The sequence below is a fragment of the Rhipicephalus microplus genome, chromosome 4 (genome assembly GCF_043290135.1).
Source record: "Rhipicephalus microplus isolate Deutch F79 chromosome 4, USDA_Rmic, whole genome shotgun sequence".
Taxonomy (NCBI): domain Eukaryota; kingdom Metazoa; phylum Arthropoda; class Arachnida; order Ixodida; family Ixodidae; genus Rhipicephalus; species Rhipicephalus microplus.
Window position 1 is genome coordinate 211,332,573 of NC_134703.1, and position 20,380 is coordinate 211,352,952.

General features: G+C 45.5%; 1 protein-coding gene across 3 annotated transcripts in view; it reads right to left on the reverse strand.

The window, feature by feature from the left end:
* Nucleotides 1-20,380, reverse strand: part of Rpn3 (regulatory particle non-ATPase 3) — a 202,681-nt gene that overhangs the window by 19,244 nt on the left and 163,057 nt on the right. For all 3 annotated transcript variants that reach the window (XM_075893970.1, XM_075893972.1, XM_075893971.1), the window contains exon 11: nucleotides 17,224-17,274. In XM_075893970.1, coding sequence (XP_075750085.1) covers nucleotides 17,224-17,274 — 51 coding nt within the window. The remainder of the gene's footprint in view (nucleotides 1-17,223; nucleotides 17,275-20,380) is intronic.

Below are 20,380 nucleotides of genomic sequence, written 5' to 3' on the forward strand. Positions count from 1 at the left end.
CCAAGACGAGCCATGAAGGCCATTGTCGATGAAGACTTTGAAATCGACGTCACATGCATAACCTCGATGCCAGAACTCAGCATCCGACAGATTGCCAATCAGTGTGGTCAAAACGTTGGAACAATAAAAAATACTGTATATACTCCAATCTAAGCTTATAATTTTTTCAAAAAAATGATGTGCGAAAGTGCCACGTGAGGGGGGGGGGGGGGTCGGCTTAGATTCGAGTACCAAGATTTGGCCGCCGCTGAAGGCCCCGTCGCGCTAGCAGCATTACGGCCCTTGCTGCGCCGATCGCAAGGTACCGATTTTGCATGCCGGAGGCTCATTTTCACCGCATTCTACGGTAGCTGCACAGTGATGAGGCCACTCAGGCTTGTTCAGTGAAGGAATAGTGATCCCTATCTCTTTTCGTACGGTCCATTGTCCCGAAATCACGCAGTCCCACGTTCACGCAGCAAGGGTTGTAGATTTCACGTTGGAAAAGCCATTAAAAAACGGGAAGACGTGGATTGTGTCTCGTGATTACCGCCGATAGATGGATGAATTGACATAACTGTACCCTTTAGATCGGGCGGCGGCTGCTGCCACCTAGCTTGTAATACTTGTGGACAAAAACGAAACTTCTTTTTTTTCTGTGGTGCTCAGAACGAGCGCTCTGTATTAAAATAGAATAGAAATGCCTGATTTGCTTACTGGAGTGTAAAATAAAATGAATTTCTAGCCAAGCCCAGTTTCCAAAAGCTGATGTGCGAAAGTGGCGGGGTCCGCTTAGATTGAAGCCGGCTGTTGCCACCTTGGCCACCTATCGACTATCGCGTGGAGTACTGCGCGGAGAGGAGGCACGGAGTTGGTCAATGATTATTCTTCTGTAAGCGATCGTGCAGTGTAGTTCAGCACAACTGGTGCCTGTGTCAATTGTGGTTCAAATTTGATGGCAACAACCAAGCGGGGCCAATACAGCGCGCCGTTTAAGCGGAAGGTCGTGTAACATGCGGAAAACACATCGAAACTATGAGAGCAGCAAGAGTTCAGCATCCACGAAAAGAATGTGGGACAATGGCGAAAACAAAGTGCAGACCTCTTCGGTTGTGCAGCAACTCGCAGGGCGTTCACTGGACCAAAAACCGGCCGACACCATGTGGTGGAAAAAGTTGTCGGCGATTTTGTTCAAGAACAGAGGGGAGCGAGAATGCCCAAAATGACTGAAATTATTCAGGCGAAGGCTAGAGAAGTCGCCATCACGAAGGATGTCTCACGAGCCTGTTTTAATTATAGCTTTTAGAGTTGCATAGTTAATCGCTTTCAGTATGACAGAAGATGCAAACACAAGATAGGCAAAACTAAAGAACTGGGTATGCCACTTCTTGCTGCTTTTCCCAAATTTTTACATCAATGTCCACCATCTCCTGCTGCTTGGTGTTGGCAGTGTTCCTGAGGCTGCTTGACTTGACGATACACGTCAGGTCACTATAGTTGCCTCTCCTGCCTACGAGTCTGATGTAGCTGCTCATTCGTTAACAGGAACCTCTTGTTTCATTTTCTTCTTTTGTAAGAACTTTGACCTCCTCAATGCTACATTTCTTCTTCTCATCCTCTTGCTCCTAGCTTTTGCGAGTTTCCAAATATCTGCCCAAGGGGGTAGTAGTTATGGCGCTTGGCTGCAAACCTGACGATTGCGGGTTCAATCCCAGATGCAGCTATCGCATTTTGATAAAGGTGAAATGGTAGAGACCTGTGTGTTGCGTGACGTCAGTGCATGTTAGAAAACACCAGATGGTCAAAATTTTCAGATTCTTCCACTTTGGTATCTCTCAAATTATCTCTTAGTTTTGTGACAAAAAACCTCAAATATTATTAAAATTAGGATGCAAGATGTTGGTTCCTTGCCAAAGCTATTAATGTTCTCAATTCTACAACGATGGGTACATGACATATGCCACCTGCTAAATTTATGCCATGACAAATAATGGACGGTAAGACGTGACACAATGTTTAAAGAAAGGAAATTCAAGGATTTTCAAGAAGTTATAAAATTCCCGCACTTTCAAAGCCTTGAAAAGAAATTTTTCAAATTTAAAGGTTTTCATGGGTTTCAAGGAAATTTTGCCAGAATGTAGCTGGTTTCACTTCTTGGTATAGATTGGCAAAACTTGTGGAGCTCACTCGGAGTCAAACTGACTAAAACATTACTCACCCGCACTCACTCAGACTCAGACTCGTGGCTCGATACCAGTCTGAGGGAGTCCGAGTGAGTCGACTCACGAGTTTATCAGCCTAGAATTATCTTTTTCTAATGTGGTGTCGATGCATTTTAAACACTATTATCTCATGTAATCCACACGTTTCTAGGTACCGTTCAACACAGTATCTTCACAACCGAGTTTTGAGTGCTGACAAACCAGCAAGGTAACTTTTCTTGGAAGAGATGGCACCATAACATATAACAATCAATAACTTCTTTGGAAGAGTTGGTGGAAGGAGGACAAGGCACCCCACTACGTAATTCCTTTCTCTAACTAATAAATATTGAAGTGGTGTATGAATGAAAATGCTTTAGAAGGGTAGATGTGTGTATAAACATGAATCCAGGTTAGGCTGATAGTAATGCTGAAGATGACTAGATAGGAACTTATGTCGGTAAAATAAAGTAGAACTCACTCAAGAAATGTATTTCATGCTCTAAACTTACTTGGACTTAGACTCCCCATAATTTTCCTGAGCTAAATGCACTCAAACTCACGAAAATATTACTCACCCGGATTCACTCAGACTGGATCAGAGTCACGGCTGTATCCGACTCCGAGTGAGTTCGCCGACCTACCGTATGCTTCTTGGTGCAGTGCAGGACAATGGGCATAGCTATCACACTTTTAATATTTTTCTTAGTGCCCACTGCAGGGCAAAGGTTTCTCCCATGTTCAGCCAATCAACCTGGTCTTGTGCTCTCTGCTACCACGCTATCCTGCCAACTAATTTCATTTGCCCGCCTGATTTTCTGTCTCCCTCTCACTCCTTTGCCTTCTCTTAGAATCCAGTCAGTTATCCTTAACGACCAGCGGTTATTTTGCCTATGTGATACATGCCCAGCCAGTGTCCATTTCTTCTATATTTGAACAATGATATTGTCACGGGGCACGACATGGAACAAGGGAGCAGACTGTAGGTACAAGATGAAACGGTTTATTTGGCCAAACTTGTGGCTCATAATCTGAAGATCAGATTACAGCAATACCCATCAGCACTGATAGCGGTGAACACAGTGTTGGCCGTCGATCAACTGATAAGTGGTAGGCATTGATACATGTGCCATTGAATATTCTAGCTTATCGCTAGCAGCCGCATAGGTTCCAGCATTATCAGCAATGTTCCGAACCTGGGCGTAATCTGAAAAAGATCTACTACCGTCTTGAAGCTTCTCAAATACTGCAGCTGCGCTTTGCACTGAGAATTACTGACAGGGCAGTAACAAAACTTTTAACCCCAGTTTGTTCCCTGACCCACTATGCTGCATCGTACTCAACTTAAGTTGAGCCCTCTTGTAAGCCTCCAGATTTCTGCTCTGTAAGCACTTTCAAGATTCAGCTGTTATATACCTTTATCTATACCATCTACTGTTCACGATTTGAAAATGCTTGCCAATTGAGCTCCATCCCACCTTATTCGTCTAGTTATTTGGGTCTCATCGTTCGGCTCCACAGTTACTATCAGTCCTAAGTAGATGTGCTCATTTACAACTTTTAGTGTCTCGCCCCCTATCTGAAAGGGCTGTTGCACATTACATCAGTGAACATTATTTTCAGACGTACTCTTCTGCTTTCCGTGTCCAGTTCAGTAATAGTCAGCTGTAATTCATCCCCAGAGTTACTCATCAAGGCAATGTCATCGGCAATTTGCAGGTTAACTCTTATGGATACTCATACATTTGAACAACGCATAGTTAATTCGTTATGCAATGATGGTACTAGCTATGTCCAAGACATGGAGAGTCATGGTTTTAGTATTCTATCAGATGTCCATGCTTTACCTGGTTTGAGTGACCATAACACTGTAGTGCTGATGCCAGTGTTAGAAATTTATCTGTAGTGAAGAAACCATTGAGAAAAGTATTCTTATATAGCAAGGGTGATTACTAGGCTGGTGCGAATACTTGAGTATTTGAATTCATTTCGAGTCAAAATTAAATTATCGAATATTTTAGAAGTATTCGCAATGAACAAATACGTGTAAATTATTCCGCATGTGACTGCTTGTAAAGGTGGTTTCATTGCAACGTAAGAATGATAAGCCGTGAAAGCACCTACCCTAGATAAATTCACTTTGCCGCAAAGCCCCTTTCAAATTTGAAGGGGCCTAGCAACACTTACTGAACATGGTCAGAAAATGCTGCCGATCGGTAGTCGAGGCTACCGAGAACACGCGACGCAAATATTGTAGCGCAGCATGCAGCCTGTGATTCACAATAAATTTTCAAAGCTAAAAATTGCTTTCTTCCCGCGGCAAATGACACTACAAGCTCAAAAATCACTTGTCACAGCCAAGAAGGAATATACGGCTCTGGTCACAGCTATTGGCTAATTTGAGCATGGCGCGCTCGTTGTTACCGGGGCCGCTGCTTGTCCACGAGTATGTGTGCAATCGCACTGAAAAGTCACGTATTCGAAGAAAAAAAAAAAAGAGCTGCTCAAGGTCACGAGTTGCATGTGATGTATTTTCTTTTCCCATGCCATTTATCCCTGCTTAGCTTCCCGCTATTTTGTCGAGACGAGAAGAGAGAATGCAATTGCAGTGTGCAACAGAATTTTGGAACTTCGCTTGTACTGGACTGATTCTAGAAACTTTGCGGGGGTAAATTTGTGAGGCAAAAAGCATGTTTACTGGCTCCATGGTTACTTGAAAAAGTGTTGCAGGGCCCTTTAAAAGAACACATTACCCTCAAATGAATTTTTCATTTGATTAGGCTTAGAAGAGACACAGAGTCCTTTGTGTTCTTCTTGTCTCTGTGTCGTCGTTTTGTTCTCGCGCTATAACTATCGTCAATTATTAGGCTTGTTATGACGGCTTATATGATCCAAGTATAACAAATTTTAAAACGTTAAGTATCTTACAGGTTATCACTTGCATCCTACCGAAACTACTACTCAAGGTTGTTTCAACTTCCTTTGAACAGAAAAAAAAAGTAGCATTTGCATAGAGCCACTATTTCGATTCAAAAGAAGTATTGTGCAGGTTAGTTAGGTCATGATAAATATTCCCTTTTTTATATGTCATACATACCATTCGAATTTAATTCGAAATGATTCGATCAAAATCACTATTCGCTTCGAACCTAATATTCACTATACACAGAAGCTTAGAATCACCACTCAACAAACCTGTCGTTAGATTCATAATTTCTAACGCTTGATACAATTTTCAGATGATTTGCATATCAGAGAATCTTAAAGAATAGCTTTTCTATCTTTGAGATAAGTTCGTTCCAGCGTAGATGCTTTCATCCAAACGCGATAAGGAATAACCATAGTTTGATCAGCAACTGCATTTTTGCTGCACAAGGTGAGGAGGGCGTACATACAACGAACACAGCTGCCTGGAAAACATATAAGAACTAAAGAGGCTGACATTTTAAGCGAAACAACTCAGAAAAGCTCTTCCATGCAGCTTGGGGAACCATTGGTAAAAGATCCGGAAAAATTTCGGAAGTATACATGGAGTAATGGTCAGAACAATAACACCATTCCTCCTAGAGTACTGAGGCAACACTATCGATGATGACAAGCGCGAAGTTGAAGTATTTAGTAGTTACTTCTGTATCTTGTGACCGTTAAGCTCAGGTTGTTGGCGTAGATTTTTTGTGTAATTAAGAAATTCCACAAGTTGAGTTTCCCTTGGAGGGTGTACGTAAGCTCTTGGCAAAGATTTCTTTCAGAAAGGCAACTGGGCAAGATCATATATTAGCAGCAGTGCTAAGTATTTGCAACTCTTTATGCCTGTACTTTTTTCTGTCTTTTTTTTTCTCCCATGTTTACATAAAGCGGACCTGAAAACTGCGTTGAGAACTATAGACTTGTGTCCTGACCAGTTTTACATGCAAAGTAATGGAACACATTATATGTAGTTGTATTATGTCGCATCTTGTTAAGCACAATTTATATTTTAATGGAAACCAACATAGCTTTAGGCAAGGTTTTTCTTGCAGTCACAGTTTATGGAATTCACATATGATATGGCCTTAGCAATAGACAAAAGGCAAGTAATTGATTGCATCTTTTTTGATTATCGTAAAGGGTTTGACGTTGTGGCACAAGACTAACTTATTAGCAAGCTACTTGCTTAGAAACTTAATCAATATTGACAGGTAGTATTTGCCTCTAGTGTCCCTCTAATCATGACATGAAATCACTGCATCACTGCCGATTGCATCAGCACGTAGTGGTGCCCACCAGAACTATTGCTGTCAAAAATTACGATGGAGGGTGCAGGCCTGTGATTGCATAAATGAACGTTGAAAGCAATCGTAGCCTTAGGTTGAAATTGAGGTCACTAATGTGTCCCTTTTTTTTTCTGTGGTTTATCCATTGAACCCCAAGAAAATGAAGCAGCAACATTAACGACTACAAAGCACAACAGACATGTTAGCTACCATTTCACCTCTAGACTTGACCATCTTTCTCTTCCCTTTTCTTGCTTTTCTGAGTTTGCGAGCTGTCATATGTGCTCCTGATTGTTGTTGAAAGGGTTCAATGCTCCCTTGTACTTCGTCAGGCCAAACAACTTGCAAAAGGTCAGCAATACTTCCCCACGCTGGTCGTTCCACAAATTACCTTTTCAGAATAAGACAAGGGGAGTGAGACGAAACATTGTAAAGAGCAGCAGAAAATACCTCGGTTTTAAACAGTAGTGCCAGCTCAAGTCCTGGCAAGCCAGGCACCACATTTGTTACTGTAGTAACAAGGTCATCATTACGTTAGAAAGAACAAGCAACAATGGCATGTGAGCTTCTTCCTCAGACTTTCTTTCTGGTCTTTTGACCTCTTTAATGCCTGAATCATGAAACTGCATTTCCACATTTCAACAGCAACGTTTAAATGATTCCACAGTTAAACTATCTAAAGTGCACCTTTGATACATACTTCTATGTATGTCGCGAATTCTCAACATGCCACCGAAGCGAGGACCTTGCAATGAAAAACATACGTCAGAAATACGTGACATGTCATGTGCCACGTCTCATGCGCACGTACATACCAAATACAGTCGAATCTCATTAATTCAAACCCTCTCAATTCGAACTCACGATGAGGTCCTGTCAAAGCTATATGTATTCGAATGGGCGAAAACAACCGATAATTTGAATGCACAAGCACTTGCGACGGTTATTTCGAACAGACCGCACTACGAAAATGCTTTCAGCACCCCACCCAATCCTGTGGCGGCACCTCCGACACCTCAACGCTGCGCGTGAAGGAAAGAAAAAGGAAAGAAAAGGCTGTGGTGAAATGTTTGCTATCTCTCAAATGCCAATCTGCAACGTGCCTGTGCCATGCTTCTCCCTTTTCCGCCCCTGCACGTTAAGACCCTTCTCCTTCCAACACTGCGTGCAATGAGAGAGAGGAAAAAAACCGAAAGCTGTCGCAGAGTGTGGCTCGCTCTCACGCGTCGGTGCCACGCTTCGCCCTTTCCCGTCCCTGCCACATAACCTTTCTCCTTTTATGAAGGGTGCGAAGAGAGCAAAAAAAAAAAAAAAAAACAAAGCTGCCGTGGAGCGTTGCTTTTCTCTCAAACGCCGATCTGTTCCTTTCCGCGTGGAGACGCTCCTGCGTTCTCGTCATGTGCTGGCCACGCTGTGACTTTGGTTTAGAGGGTAGTAGCGGAGATGCAGTCATTGTCGTCGTCTTTAGAGAGTGTCGGCGCTAGACATTGCCGCGCGCAACTTCTCTTGCCAAGAGAATGCTGAAGCGGAAGTAGAATTGCTTTGCAAGCTGCGTGCGAAATTGACTCACTGCAAGGCAAACGTGAGCAGACGCGCATCATCGATTACTTCAATTGATGAGGGATGTCCTGTGATTTGTGAATAAATGTAAGTCTTCTGACACTTCACCCTCGTGTGTTAGCTCAATGCACATGCGCCAATGCATGAGGAGCCCTCCTATACTTAGCATTGATTTATTCGGACTTATTTCAATTTGAACAAATTTTTGGGTCTCTTCGAGTTCGAGCCATCGAGATTCGACTGTAAGCACAATTATTGAAGATATAACTTGTGTCAGCCAGGCAAGAAAGAACTAAGAAGTGAGCGCTCTCGCACGTGCTTCGCGCTCTCCGCCTTCAGCTACAAAACAATTGGTTCTAGCATGATATACAATACACTAGATCGCCGTAAATTTTTCATGCTGAAAGTTAAATTCCCTGTGAGTACTTGACGACCGGCATTAAAGGCGGCCTGCTTTCCGTGACTTGCTTGCACGAAGTTTTTCGGTGTGTCCCAAATACATGACATTAAGCGGTAAAGGGTTAAGTTTCTAAAGGTCTGATCAGGGCTATATATAGTGTAGACCGCTAATAGCGTAAGTCACATGAGTTGTTAAAATTCCTTATAAGTAGTACTGGGTTATAACCAAAAACATGTTTTTTCGGCTTTTGCGGATGCCAAAAGACAACCCACCTTTCAAAAGCAATTTATTATACTTCTCACTAGCGGACACATTCAACACAGCCACAACACAGCAGCAAGTTCCCAAGTCTGACATTAATGAAAGAATGCAGTTATTTCTTTCTGGCGATGCTTGAGAACAGTGCTTCGCACAATTTCGTCCTCAAGGAAGCTGAAACAGTGAAGTGATCACTCGCTCAAATTCTCACTGTGTTCGTTGATTTTATGATCATGTGCCAAAAAACTTTGCGTTATAACCGGTTTTCTCCTCCGTGCGTCTACGCTATGAACAGTCCGCCCCTACACTGAGTTTTATGGGCGACATATCGGTGATCAGAAAAACCCACGTAATAACCAGTCCTGCACTAAAAGCAATTAGGTTGTAAGCGGTCCGCACTTGACGCTTATTCATCGCCCGCCTCAAAGGGCGAGGCCTCAGATCATCATCATCATCACAACCTACGTCAGTGCTTCCAGCTCATTTCATTGGGGGAGCCATCCAACATCACTGGGCCAGTCAGGGCAAGTGAAATGTGGTCAGGTGATGTTGCAAAAATCAAGTTGAAGGTAGGCATTTTCTTTCTTTTATTTTGAATTTAATAGAATGAATAACTTAGGACTGCGTGCCAATGTGACTGCCGTTTTTGCTGCATTAGTCTTTCTGTACGCCAGTATACGCAACCCACAAGTGAAAAATGGGGGGTTGAATAGTGTTGGAGGCCTTTTAGGTACCAGTATTAAGCACATGTTTAAAAACAAACTACAGAAATCTCATCGCGGTGGACCTGGGCTGATATTTTAATGGAAACACCAGCAAGGAAACACCCGCACCCCAGCACGGAAACACCCGCTTGTTATGCTGACATGTAATCGCGGACAATGTAGCCAAATCCACAGAGTTTGGGTTGTTGGTTCTGCTGGCTTTGCGCATGTGATCGCGTGAGTGGAGCGGTCGCTGTGTCTGCTTTGTGGGTGTGTAGTGATCGTACATTCTAAAGAATGACCCTGCAGGATGTGTGAATGCCCTGGACGCAATTGGCTCGCTTTTCAACGAGCATGATGGCGACGCGCAATGGACCCCTTTTTACAATACAAGTCAAGAGCAATTGTGGTACATTGCTGCCGGAAAAGGCTCGACAAAGTAACCTTGTTGACTTTTGACAATGAAGTGTGTTTTAGTCCATCCCCCTTCTTTTATGCTGCATTCTCGCACCAACGAAATTAGAGTAAAAGCCCCCATACAGGTCGGGTTTTTTTTTTCCTTCTAGATTTTAGGGCACGAAATGTGGGCCCCATACTATATGCGGGTTCCAAGAATTTTTGGCCGAAATTCAGTTTCGGTTTCGCCATAGTGCGGTGTATCATCATCATCATCATCAGGTGTTTGCGCACTTCTGCGCAAGGTAGTGTTTGCGGCGGTAGCAGGCGTTTGTCTTACACACCCACGCGTGCAATAGCGGTCAGTGGCCTTTGCTTAAACTTGACGCCCATAACAACGGCCACGATTTTGCTCCTGTGATTTTATGCCACGTCAACACTGCGCAGCCATTTAAGAGCTATGACATTACTGTGACAGTGCTATGACATTTCTATGAGCCATAACTTGGCTGCTTTTAAAAGGAAAGTTATTGCTGCTGCCAAAATCAATGCAACTGTGCCACAGAGTGGCAGTTTGGAGTCAACGAGCGGAGTATTTGCGGCTGGCGAAAGCAGAAGGACCCCCTCGTAGATTACAGCGACCAGCGAAAAAGTTTCTGCGGACCAAAAAAATTGAGTGTTTTTTGACGTGAAATGAGAACTATCAAGCTTTGTGCGGGAGCAGCGAGCAGCACATCTCGCTGTTAATGTCGAGCTACTACAAGCAAAAGCAGGGGAGATCGCCCGAGACAAAGGCACTCAGCCGGAGGATTTCAAAGCAAGCAAGCATAGGCTGTCTCTCTTCATACGCCGCGCTGGGTTCTTCCCACATCGACGTACGTCGATCTCGCAGAAGCTACCAAAGAGCTACGAAGAGGATCTTGTAAAGTTTCTAAAATACGTAATTGCATTGCGAAAGGCAGTCCCCTTTCAGCTGGGTTACATTGGCAATGGGGATCAAACGCCGGTCTACCTAGATATGCCCTCGGCGGTGAAGGTGCATCAGAAAGGCTCTACGCACATTACCGTGCGATGGACTGGGAATGAAAAAAAAGTGGATGACTGTAATGTTGTCCAGCACTTCAGAAGGTCACAAGTCACCACACTACGTGGTATTTAAATGAAAGACGCAGCAAAAAAAAAGGAGAAGTTCCCAAAAAATGTCGTCGTCCACTGCAAGGACAGGGGGTGGATGGACCGATCGCTAGTGCTTCACTGGATAAAGTCCGTGTGGTGTCGACGGCCCGGGGCACTGCTGGGCCTCCCTTCGATGCTTGTGCTCAATGGGTTTTGGTGTCACCTGACCAACTCTGTAAAGCGACTGCTGCGCGACTCCTGCACTGCGCTCATCGTCATCCCGGAAGAGATTAAATCATAGCTGCAGCCACTTGATGTGTGCCTTAATAAGCCATTTGAGGCTTATTTGAGCCATTTGAGCCATTTGAGCCATGTCAAGCGCCTGTATGCAGAGCAGATAAGGTCCTGAGAACCAGAAGTGATCCCTGCTGGATGGCTGAAACGGGCTTCACCAGAGATGCTCTGCTCGTGGATTGTCCAGGCTTGGGCTTGCATTCCGGCGGAGGCGCTTATTTACCGTACGTTCAAAAAGTGCCCCATCTGAAACGCGCTTGATGGCACTGAATATGATTTGCTGTGGGAGAGCATTTGCGACAAGGGAGCTTCGGAAGAGAGTGTCCGATGACGACGATAAATGAAGTGTGTCAATAAATTCGTCTTTCCGTTTTAATCGAGCTGTATCTGGGTGACATTTTTTTTTTTTTTTTTGCCTTTGCTATCCTCAAATTTCACCCCAGACTATATTGTCACGTGCTACGAAAGGTCTTTTACTCAGAAGAAACTGAGCCGGCAGGGCGACATACAGAAAAACTGCCAAGATGGCTGACTCAATAACAACTAGTCAGAGCGCGCGCTGCCCCATAAAATCTTACATTCTAGCCGACAGCCATGGTTCGCGCTCGCCGTATCTAGTGGGCAAGTGACATTATTTCCCGCTTGGAAAAAAAAAAAAAGGCATCGCACCGGTGCCCTTGTTTCGGTATACTTCGTCAAATAGTCTGTGGCTACTACGATCCACTTGTTGCTGGCAGATGACAGCGAAAAGGACCCCAGTAAATCCATTCCTGTTTGATAGAATGGCGCCCTAGATGGTTCAATTGGTTGAAGAAGCCCCGCGGGTGTCAATGGTGGGGATTTGAAGCATTGACATTCCCAGCAGCTTTTGGCGTATTGCTTAACAGATGCGGAAAGCTTAGGCTAGTAGTACAGTTGTCGAACTCGAGCGAGAGTTCGAGAGGAACCTAAGTGACCTGATGCGGGCTCATCATGGCAGGCGAGGATAATGTCGCCACACATGTCAGTTGGCACGACTAGAAATAGGTTCACTCATCGCCGTTGGAGTTTTTTCTTATACAGGACCCCCATCTCGCAGGCAGAACGACGACAGACTTCGTGAAATACATCGACGTATGAAAGAGTTATGTCCTTCAAGGTTTTCGATAACTGCGCGGATTTCGTCGTCCATGCGCTGTTGTGTAGTCAGATCTGTTGTAGTAAGGGCTCCAAGGAAACCACCGTCATCCTCGGTGTCGCGGCCACAAACTTCGACAGGGGCCAAGGACAATGAATTGGCATCTCCGTGCTTGCGACCCGATTTGTAAGCTATCCTGAAATCGAATTCTCGCAGACGAAGACTCTACCGTGCCAGTCGCCCTCTCAAATCTCGTAGGCCGGCTAACCAGCACAACAAATGATGGTCGGTCATTACGTTGAAGTGGCGACCGCAAAGGTAAGGCCTAAATTTCATCGTGACCCATAGAACAGCGAGGCATTCTTTCTCTGACATGGAGTAGTTGACCTCGGTGCGTGAAAAAGTGCGGCTAGCGTACGCTATCACTCGCTCTGTGCCTTCTTATTGTTGGACGGAACAGCACTAAGACCCACACTGCTGGCGTCAGTATAAATTTCAGTATCAGCGTCTTGGTCAAAGTGAGCGAGGACTGGCGATGTCTGCAAATGCTCCCGTAGTTCAGAGAAAGCTGCGTCTTGTTCTTCCTCCCAAACGAATGGGTTGTCTTCACGAGCGAGTCAAGTGAGCGGTTCAGCAATCCTTGAAAAATAGGCTATAAAGCGGCGATAGTACACGCACAGCCCTAGAAAGCGACGTACTGCCTTCTTATCACGTGAAAGAGGAAACAAGGCCACGGCAGTGCTTGTGTTAGGCTCTGGCTGAACACAATCAGCACTGACAACATGGCAGAGAAACTTTAGTTCTTTATAACCGAAGTGACATTTTTCCGGCTTTAGGGTTAGGTTAGCAGAGCGGAGGGCTTCCAGCACAGTCTGCCGACGCTTCAGGTGCTTCTCAAAGGTCACAGAAAACACGACAGCATCCAGATAAACTAGGCACGTGTGCCACTTTAGAAGAACAGTGACCATCATTCTCTGGAATGTCGCAGGTGCGCAACAGAGGCCCAAGGGAAGCACCTTAAATTCATATAGGCCATCCGGTGTAACAAAGGGGGTTTCGTCACAATCTCGTTCATCAACTTCGATCTGCCAGTAGCCACTTTTCAAGTCTATCGATAAAAAATACTTGGCCCGCCACAGTCTGTCAAGGGAATCATCGATGTGGGGCAGCGGATAGACGTCTTTTTTTGTCACGCTGTTAAGTTTTCTGTAGTCTACGCTGAAGTGCAGTGATCCATCTTTTTTCTTTACGAGAACGACGGGAGATCACCAGATACTCTTGAAAGGTTAAGTAACGTCATCTTGCGGCATCTCTTCGACTTGAGCATCTATCCTGTCACGTTTCTTTGCAGAAATGCGGTAGGAGTGTTGTTTTATGGGCGAGGCGTCGGTATACGTAATTATTCGGTGTTTGGTGATCGGTGTTTGAGGAAACTTCGAGTTGGATATGAAGCACTCTTTAAATTGATGTAGCAGTTTACGTAGCTCAGTCTGTTGTTGTTTCGAGAGGGTCGAATGGTCATCAATTTTGGCAAGTAACAAAGCCACATCGCTTGGTGTCGGTCGAAGCCCATCGTGGGCTGATTAGATGCGAAATATCAGCAATGCCGGCGACAGGGTAGGCGAAAGCCATGACGATGTGACGAAACAGGTGCTGGTACTCGTTACTGAAATTAGTCAAAAGTAGGGCAGAGTGTCTGTCATGAAGCGTCCCGAGGTTGCGTGCAACGCAGACACTTAGCGTGAACAAAAGCGCCAAGTTGCCTTTGGCGACAACCTCACCATCCCGTCCGTAACTTGTCGGACACCACACATCAACTAGGGCGCTGGAGCGTGGAGGCAACGTGATACTGTTGGCAGAAACACGAAACGTGCTGCCACGGTTGTTGGATTGGTCCGTAGACCAACTGTCAGAAACGTTATGGTACGCTCCCGAAGATCGATAATAGCGCTGTGCTTTGGCAAAAAGTCAACTTGCAGGATTATGTCTCGGGAACAGTCACGAAGTACGAGGCAGCTGGTGAAAAACGTACGTCCCTGAATGCTCACCCTGATAGTGCACATGCCAATAGGGGTGACTACATGTCCCCCGGCAGTACCAAGGCGTAACAACTTTCTTTATGTGCGCTGCTAGTTTTCCGCTCATGATCGAATAGTCCGCAACTGTATCCAATAATGCACTAACGTCGTGGCGACCGTCGACTACTACATGTATCTCTAAAGAAGATCTGCTTCCGGTTTTCGTTGCTGTCGGTGAATTGCTGCGAGTCTGTGCTTGCGTCAAACGGAGGCCTTGCTTACATAGAGTGTCAATGGCCTCGCTCCTCAACGTCGCTGTCATTAGTTTTCCTGCCTAGGGCTTGATGAGCATGCCTGCGCTGCCCCTGGGAGGCTTCAACAATTTGGAGATCGCCTTGAGGATAGGGACCACAACTGCCGCCGCAGTGGCATGCGCCGCTGTGAGAGGTAATCTTCAATAGCTCTCCGTCCGTCACCGAATCTCGGCCGTGGCGAGTCGACGGCGAAACCCTGGAGTGCAAGGCGGCGATAGGGAGAATCCAGGTACACATGTCCCGCTTCACCACAGTGATAACAGAGTGATCGTCTGTCTGGTGTGTGTCATACGTCGCGTTTTTGTTTGGAAGTGGCTGTCGATTTTCCCAATTTTCCAAGTAGTGAATTGGCTGCAGCAAAGGAAGTGCATCCTATGGCGTAGGGTTAACGAAGTGCGGTGAAGCAGGAATATATCAACTGAATATATCAATATATATCTGCGTATGTTGCACAGCTTGGCTCTGTTGGGACAGGTGTGACATAACTAGAAGGTAGCACTTGCAGAGCTTGTCATACATCATTTCTGACGATGCTGCAGATGGACCTCAAAGTAGGTTGGTGCTAGCACTGAATCTTTTATAGCTCGTCGCGCACCACCGATCGAATGAAGTCGCAGAGAGACTCGATGTTAGTGCTACTTCCTACACCTACATTCTGGCCAACTGACGAAGCGATAGTCACTTGCCGGTCGTACATAGTAGAGCGCAGCTGCAGCACTTATTCAATAGTTGTGGCTTCGGTCAGAAACTCCACCTCGGTCTTTGGGGGATAGCGACTGAGGCCAGCAAAAAGCTGCTCCTTCACTCCTCGCATTAAATGGTGGAGCTTCTTTTCTTCTGCCATGTCAGGGTCGGTTCGACATGTCCTTGATGTACATCATGATGCTCTCATTCGGCATTTGTATGCGTGACTGAATAGCTCGCTCGGCTCATTCACGGCGATCGGGATCGGCCCAGCTTGCCAGCAACTGACGGCGAAAGGCCCTCTACGAGAAAAAGGGCTCACGGTTTTCGTACCAAGTAGGAGGGCTGTCCTCCCGGCTGAAATACACGTTACTCATCTTGTCGAAGTCGGTTCAACTATTGTAATCCGATACCCGTTTGAACCGAGCTAGCCAGTCCTTGACATCCTCCAAGATATAACCGTGGAACACCTTCGGCACACGAGGCTTCCGAAGCATAGGAGGCACGGCTGCAGGGCCTTCCAGAGCATTGGAGACTGCAACGCCTTCCACAGCATTCGGGGACGTCACTGACGTCATCTCGGGCAGAGGTCCAAGCTCGGGAGGTAGTCCTCGGAGTCTTTGGCTTGAGTGGTGAACAGGTGTTGTGACTGAAGGTACAGGGCTATCTGGAGGCGTTTGGAACATCGGCTGGGGGTTATCCAGCACCTCCACCAGTTGTCACGTGCTACGAAAGGTCTTTTACTCAGAGGAACTGAGCAAGCAGGGAGATGCACAGAAAAACTGGCAAGATGGCTGACTCAATAACAACTAGCCAAAGCGGGCGCTGCTCCATATAACATCTTCCATTCTAGCGGACAGCCATGGCTCCCGCTCGCCGTACCTAGAGGGCAAGTGGCATATCGGTCCGAGCTATATGCAGGCCTTTAGGGAGCCGCAAGAGCGAAAGCTATTGCTCTCCCTGTCTATTTCGTTATGTGTTTCAACTGTAACCTAAAAACCTCCGCCAGCTATATTTTGTCTATCGCATTTAAAATTTCATGGTCTGACGTATCTTAATGAGATTTTTCATCTCCAAGGATAATTTGCAATGTCTCGTCTAGCGGCCATATCCCCGATAACACTAGCTGGTTGGTGTTACATCCTGGATAATCACACGTTTTATCGTACAGTCCCTGTATGATAAAGGTGTCTCTGTTTTGTGGTGTATTCGGTCCATCCGTGTATGATCGACAGTGCAAATACTCAAGATGAATCCTCGACTTCCATTGCACACTCCTTAATGATACTCTTCAGATTATTGTTTATTGCGTCAACACTAGCATTGGTTCCCTTGGTTAGAGAAACAAATCATTCTGAAGTGAAACTCTGAATTCCTGCACTTTTCCTCTGAAGTGACTCTGAATTCCTGCAGTTTTCCTCTTGCTGCTACCTCATTAATTGGCTTCTTGCACATCATTTTGTGCCGCTCTTTTCTCAAGTTTAGACGAGACCTTACCATTCTATGGTCACTGCATTGAATCTTGTTACTTCCCATTCAGTACAATGCCCTGGTGTGCACACAGAATGAAGTCTATTTCACTGTTAGTTATTGCCATTAAGCCTCCTCTAGGTCCAACAACGGTTAGCCTGTTTTCTATGAATTTATTAATTATTGCGATCTGAAAGTTCTACTCGCAACTCCCCTCTGGCATTTCTATATCACCCCACTGCATGATCTCTCACCTGCTCCTTGACAACCTTGACATTAAAGGTGGCCATCACTGCAGTACAGACTGAATGCTAATCCCCTCCTCACTTTTCCACTCAATTAAAGGAGGACTATCTCTCGGGATCTTATGTCATCAGGCATCGAGATAAGTAGCTGTGCTAAGACTGTTTCCACACATACTGCTTTCATATATTTGTGCTGCATCCTTCAGAAGCTTACCTCAGCCGATTCAAGGTCCTTGTTGTAGGACTTGGGTGGGAACCGCATTGCCTGCAAAGAGAGAACACGCGCATTAAGGGGAGATGCTACGCAAAGACACTTCTTTTTTATATTCACTCTATAGCAATGAAAATTGAGCTGTTTATAGAGCGTTGGACGACGACGGACTCGTCCGACGTTTAAGCCGGGCGGGACTTCGGGAGTGGACGAAAAAAATGATGTGTTTCGCTAGAGGGGCTGCAGTGTGGGACGACATCCCAGGAACATCGATTGTGCGCTCCTTTAAAGGGCCCAGCAATACTTCTTCAGCATGGTCAGAAAATGCTGCCGATCGGTAGTAAAGGCTCCCGAGAACACGTGAGTTAAATGTTCTAGCGCATCACAAGGCTTGGAATTCACAATAAATTATCAAAGTCAACTAAAAATTGCTTTCTCACGCTCGAAAATCACTTGTGAAATGCCCATTAATCAGCCATAGAACAATTTGAACAAGGCCTGTTCAGTCGTTACAGGGATCGCTGCGGGAGGCCGTCACTTGTCTATGCGTGCGCGCGTGGACAGGTGACCAAATTAGAAAATTTTGATGCTGGCTGGCCATTTTGGTGCTGTGTGGCACAATTTCAGCAAATTTCGTGTTTTTGGAGCAGCTCGGTGCAACAATCTGAAATTGCATCAAATTGGTGCAATGGGCACAGCTCTTGCACCCCGGACTGAGGCATCGTAAACCATAGTCAGTAGTCATGACGCACCCAATGTAGTCACCTGGCACCAAAGCCCGCAAAAAAGTAAGTACAGTTTGCGACTGTGCTTTACCTGACGTCACTCTTAGCACCAGTCATGATTGTTATCGCTATAAGCAGGTCAATGTTTAGCTCTGATTTCGAAATGATGACTTATAGGAACGAGGCGAGAAGTACACAAGTCCATAAACCACTAAAGACAATGCTGCCCACAAAAACTCAACGAGCAATTTTTGAAAGGATCAAACTCACTTAGTGCGCAGGGAACGTTTCAGAAAGAAGAGAGATAGGACAGTGCCTCATTGTCAACCTGTTGGACAATAAATACCAGTATATTTTCAGTTAAACTTTAATTTCAAGATTTGATTAAAAATGTTCTGGCACATGTGCCATCATTTATTCATTTTTCTGTGTGTCATCTCTCCCCCTTTTAACTGTGTATATATATTGCCGCAATATGTGCAATAAAATGTTATATGTGTGCGCTATGCCCAACCAGCCCAAGTAGCCCCTCTTTTGCAGTGAACGAGCAAGCTCCCACTGTCGACACGTTGGTGATAGCAGTGTAACTTGTGGCTTTGTCGTTCTATAGCAGACAGCTGCTGCTTTGGTGCAAAAAGCTAGAAAAAAGCATAGCCTTCGAGATAGGTGTTCTATAAATGGAAACGCCAAAATACGTCACGAAGTTGTACATCTCAAAGGTTACGCTTTCTACTCCCACATGCCATCATGCACGAGAGAATGTGAACAAGGCAACAGATCGCCAAACTTCCCCAAAGAACGCATCACTTCGTTTTAATGCCCTCGGCAATCTTGTTTCTTAAACACCATGCCCACATTTTAAAACCTGGAGAGCATGCATTAAGCATACCGGTGTGCTCACAAGTGCTGAGCAACGAACAAAATAAGTGAAATGAAGTTTTACCGTTTCACTTTTCAGCACCACCTTCTCGTCACTTGCGCGCGAAAAGAGATCAGAACTTGTCAAAATGCAGCCGAAAAGTGATCACTATTCGTTAGTAGAAATGCAATTTCTGGGCTTTGGTGCAGCTCAGTGCTCGATATAGCGGGTGGACCGCTGTGTGGGAGTTCCATATACGAATGCACCAGTCCCATACTTTTGCATGGGAAATTCAAAGGGCTTTCTTAAGGAGGGACATGAGCCGTAGAAGACCAAAATCACAAAAAATATACTTTTTGAAGCTGACATTTTTGGAATCTGCACCTATTTTTGCAGTTCCTAGCTTCTTGCGTCATTATTTCTGCAATAAAATTTATACCACCCCTTGGAAATGAATGTGAGCGCTAATAGACACCAAAATCGCGCTTTTTCTGTGCTGGACCGCTGCTGTTACACAAGAGCTATCGTGGTCATCCTGGTCTCGTTTGGAAGGGTCATCCTTCATCTTCAATTTCCCACCACTGCTGGCTAGCCTTGCTCATTGGTTTTTCAGAAAAAATGCATCATCGAGAAGCAACAGCGCGCGATTCTATTGGCTGCTTGGGGCATGTGACAAAGCCTAGACATCCGATTGGCTAAGTGGCGTTTTCGGCGTCCGCTTCACCATCATGACACGCCTTTTGTCACGGTGCTGTCGAGTGCCTTCTGTAGTAAAGAAGTTCCGCCCCACACTAATTTGTGAAGTGGGCGTGGCAATCATTCGTTAGCCGTAGACTTCAGAAAGAGCCCCACTATGGCTCAGGACAACGAGAATAACGAACGGCGGTCACCGAGTCACCGCTGTAGCCTCAGCTAACGTGCGAGCCCGTTAGTTGCCAACAACGCCACTGAAAGCGGCACTGTTTTGCAGCCTCGTCAGTTAGAGACAGGTAAAAAGCAGAAGTGAGGCTATGAGAGATATCAATCTTTGCAGCGATAGAACGGAAGTGCGGTCTTGTCACTAAATGCACCGTAATGCAGTCTCCCCCTCGCCTGACGAAACGACCTCGTTTGTGGGTGAACTGCATAACGCGTCGTCTGAGTCGAGTACGCCTCGCATCGACGAACAAGAGAAAATCTATCCATTCGATATGAACGTGCTCGCCGCCCCCACAATAGAGGCTACTGGCCATAGGTAGACTGCTTTTAATGTCATGCTCGCAACGATGTTGGGATGTCCACTCGAAAAAATGCGGCAGCCTAACGTGAAAAAGAAACTAACACCTCGGCACTTGTGTAGCCTCGAAATTGATAAGTGAGTGCACAAGTTCAGTTTGTGACATTTACGTGTAATTCACTTTGAACAAGCTCGAGGACATCACCATGCCATTCAACAGATTGCGGATGATGTGTGCACATTTGTCGCACATCGATGCGACTACAGTCACCGAACTGATAAGCGGCCTTGTTGGCAGACGAACACATGGCGACAACTTGTAGCAGGACTTGAAGAAACGACATGCTCATGCAAGCAATC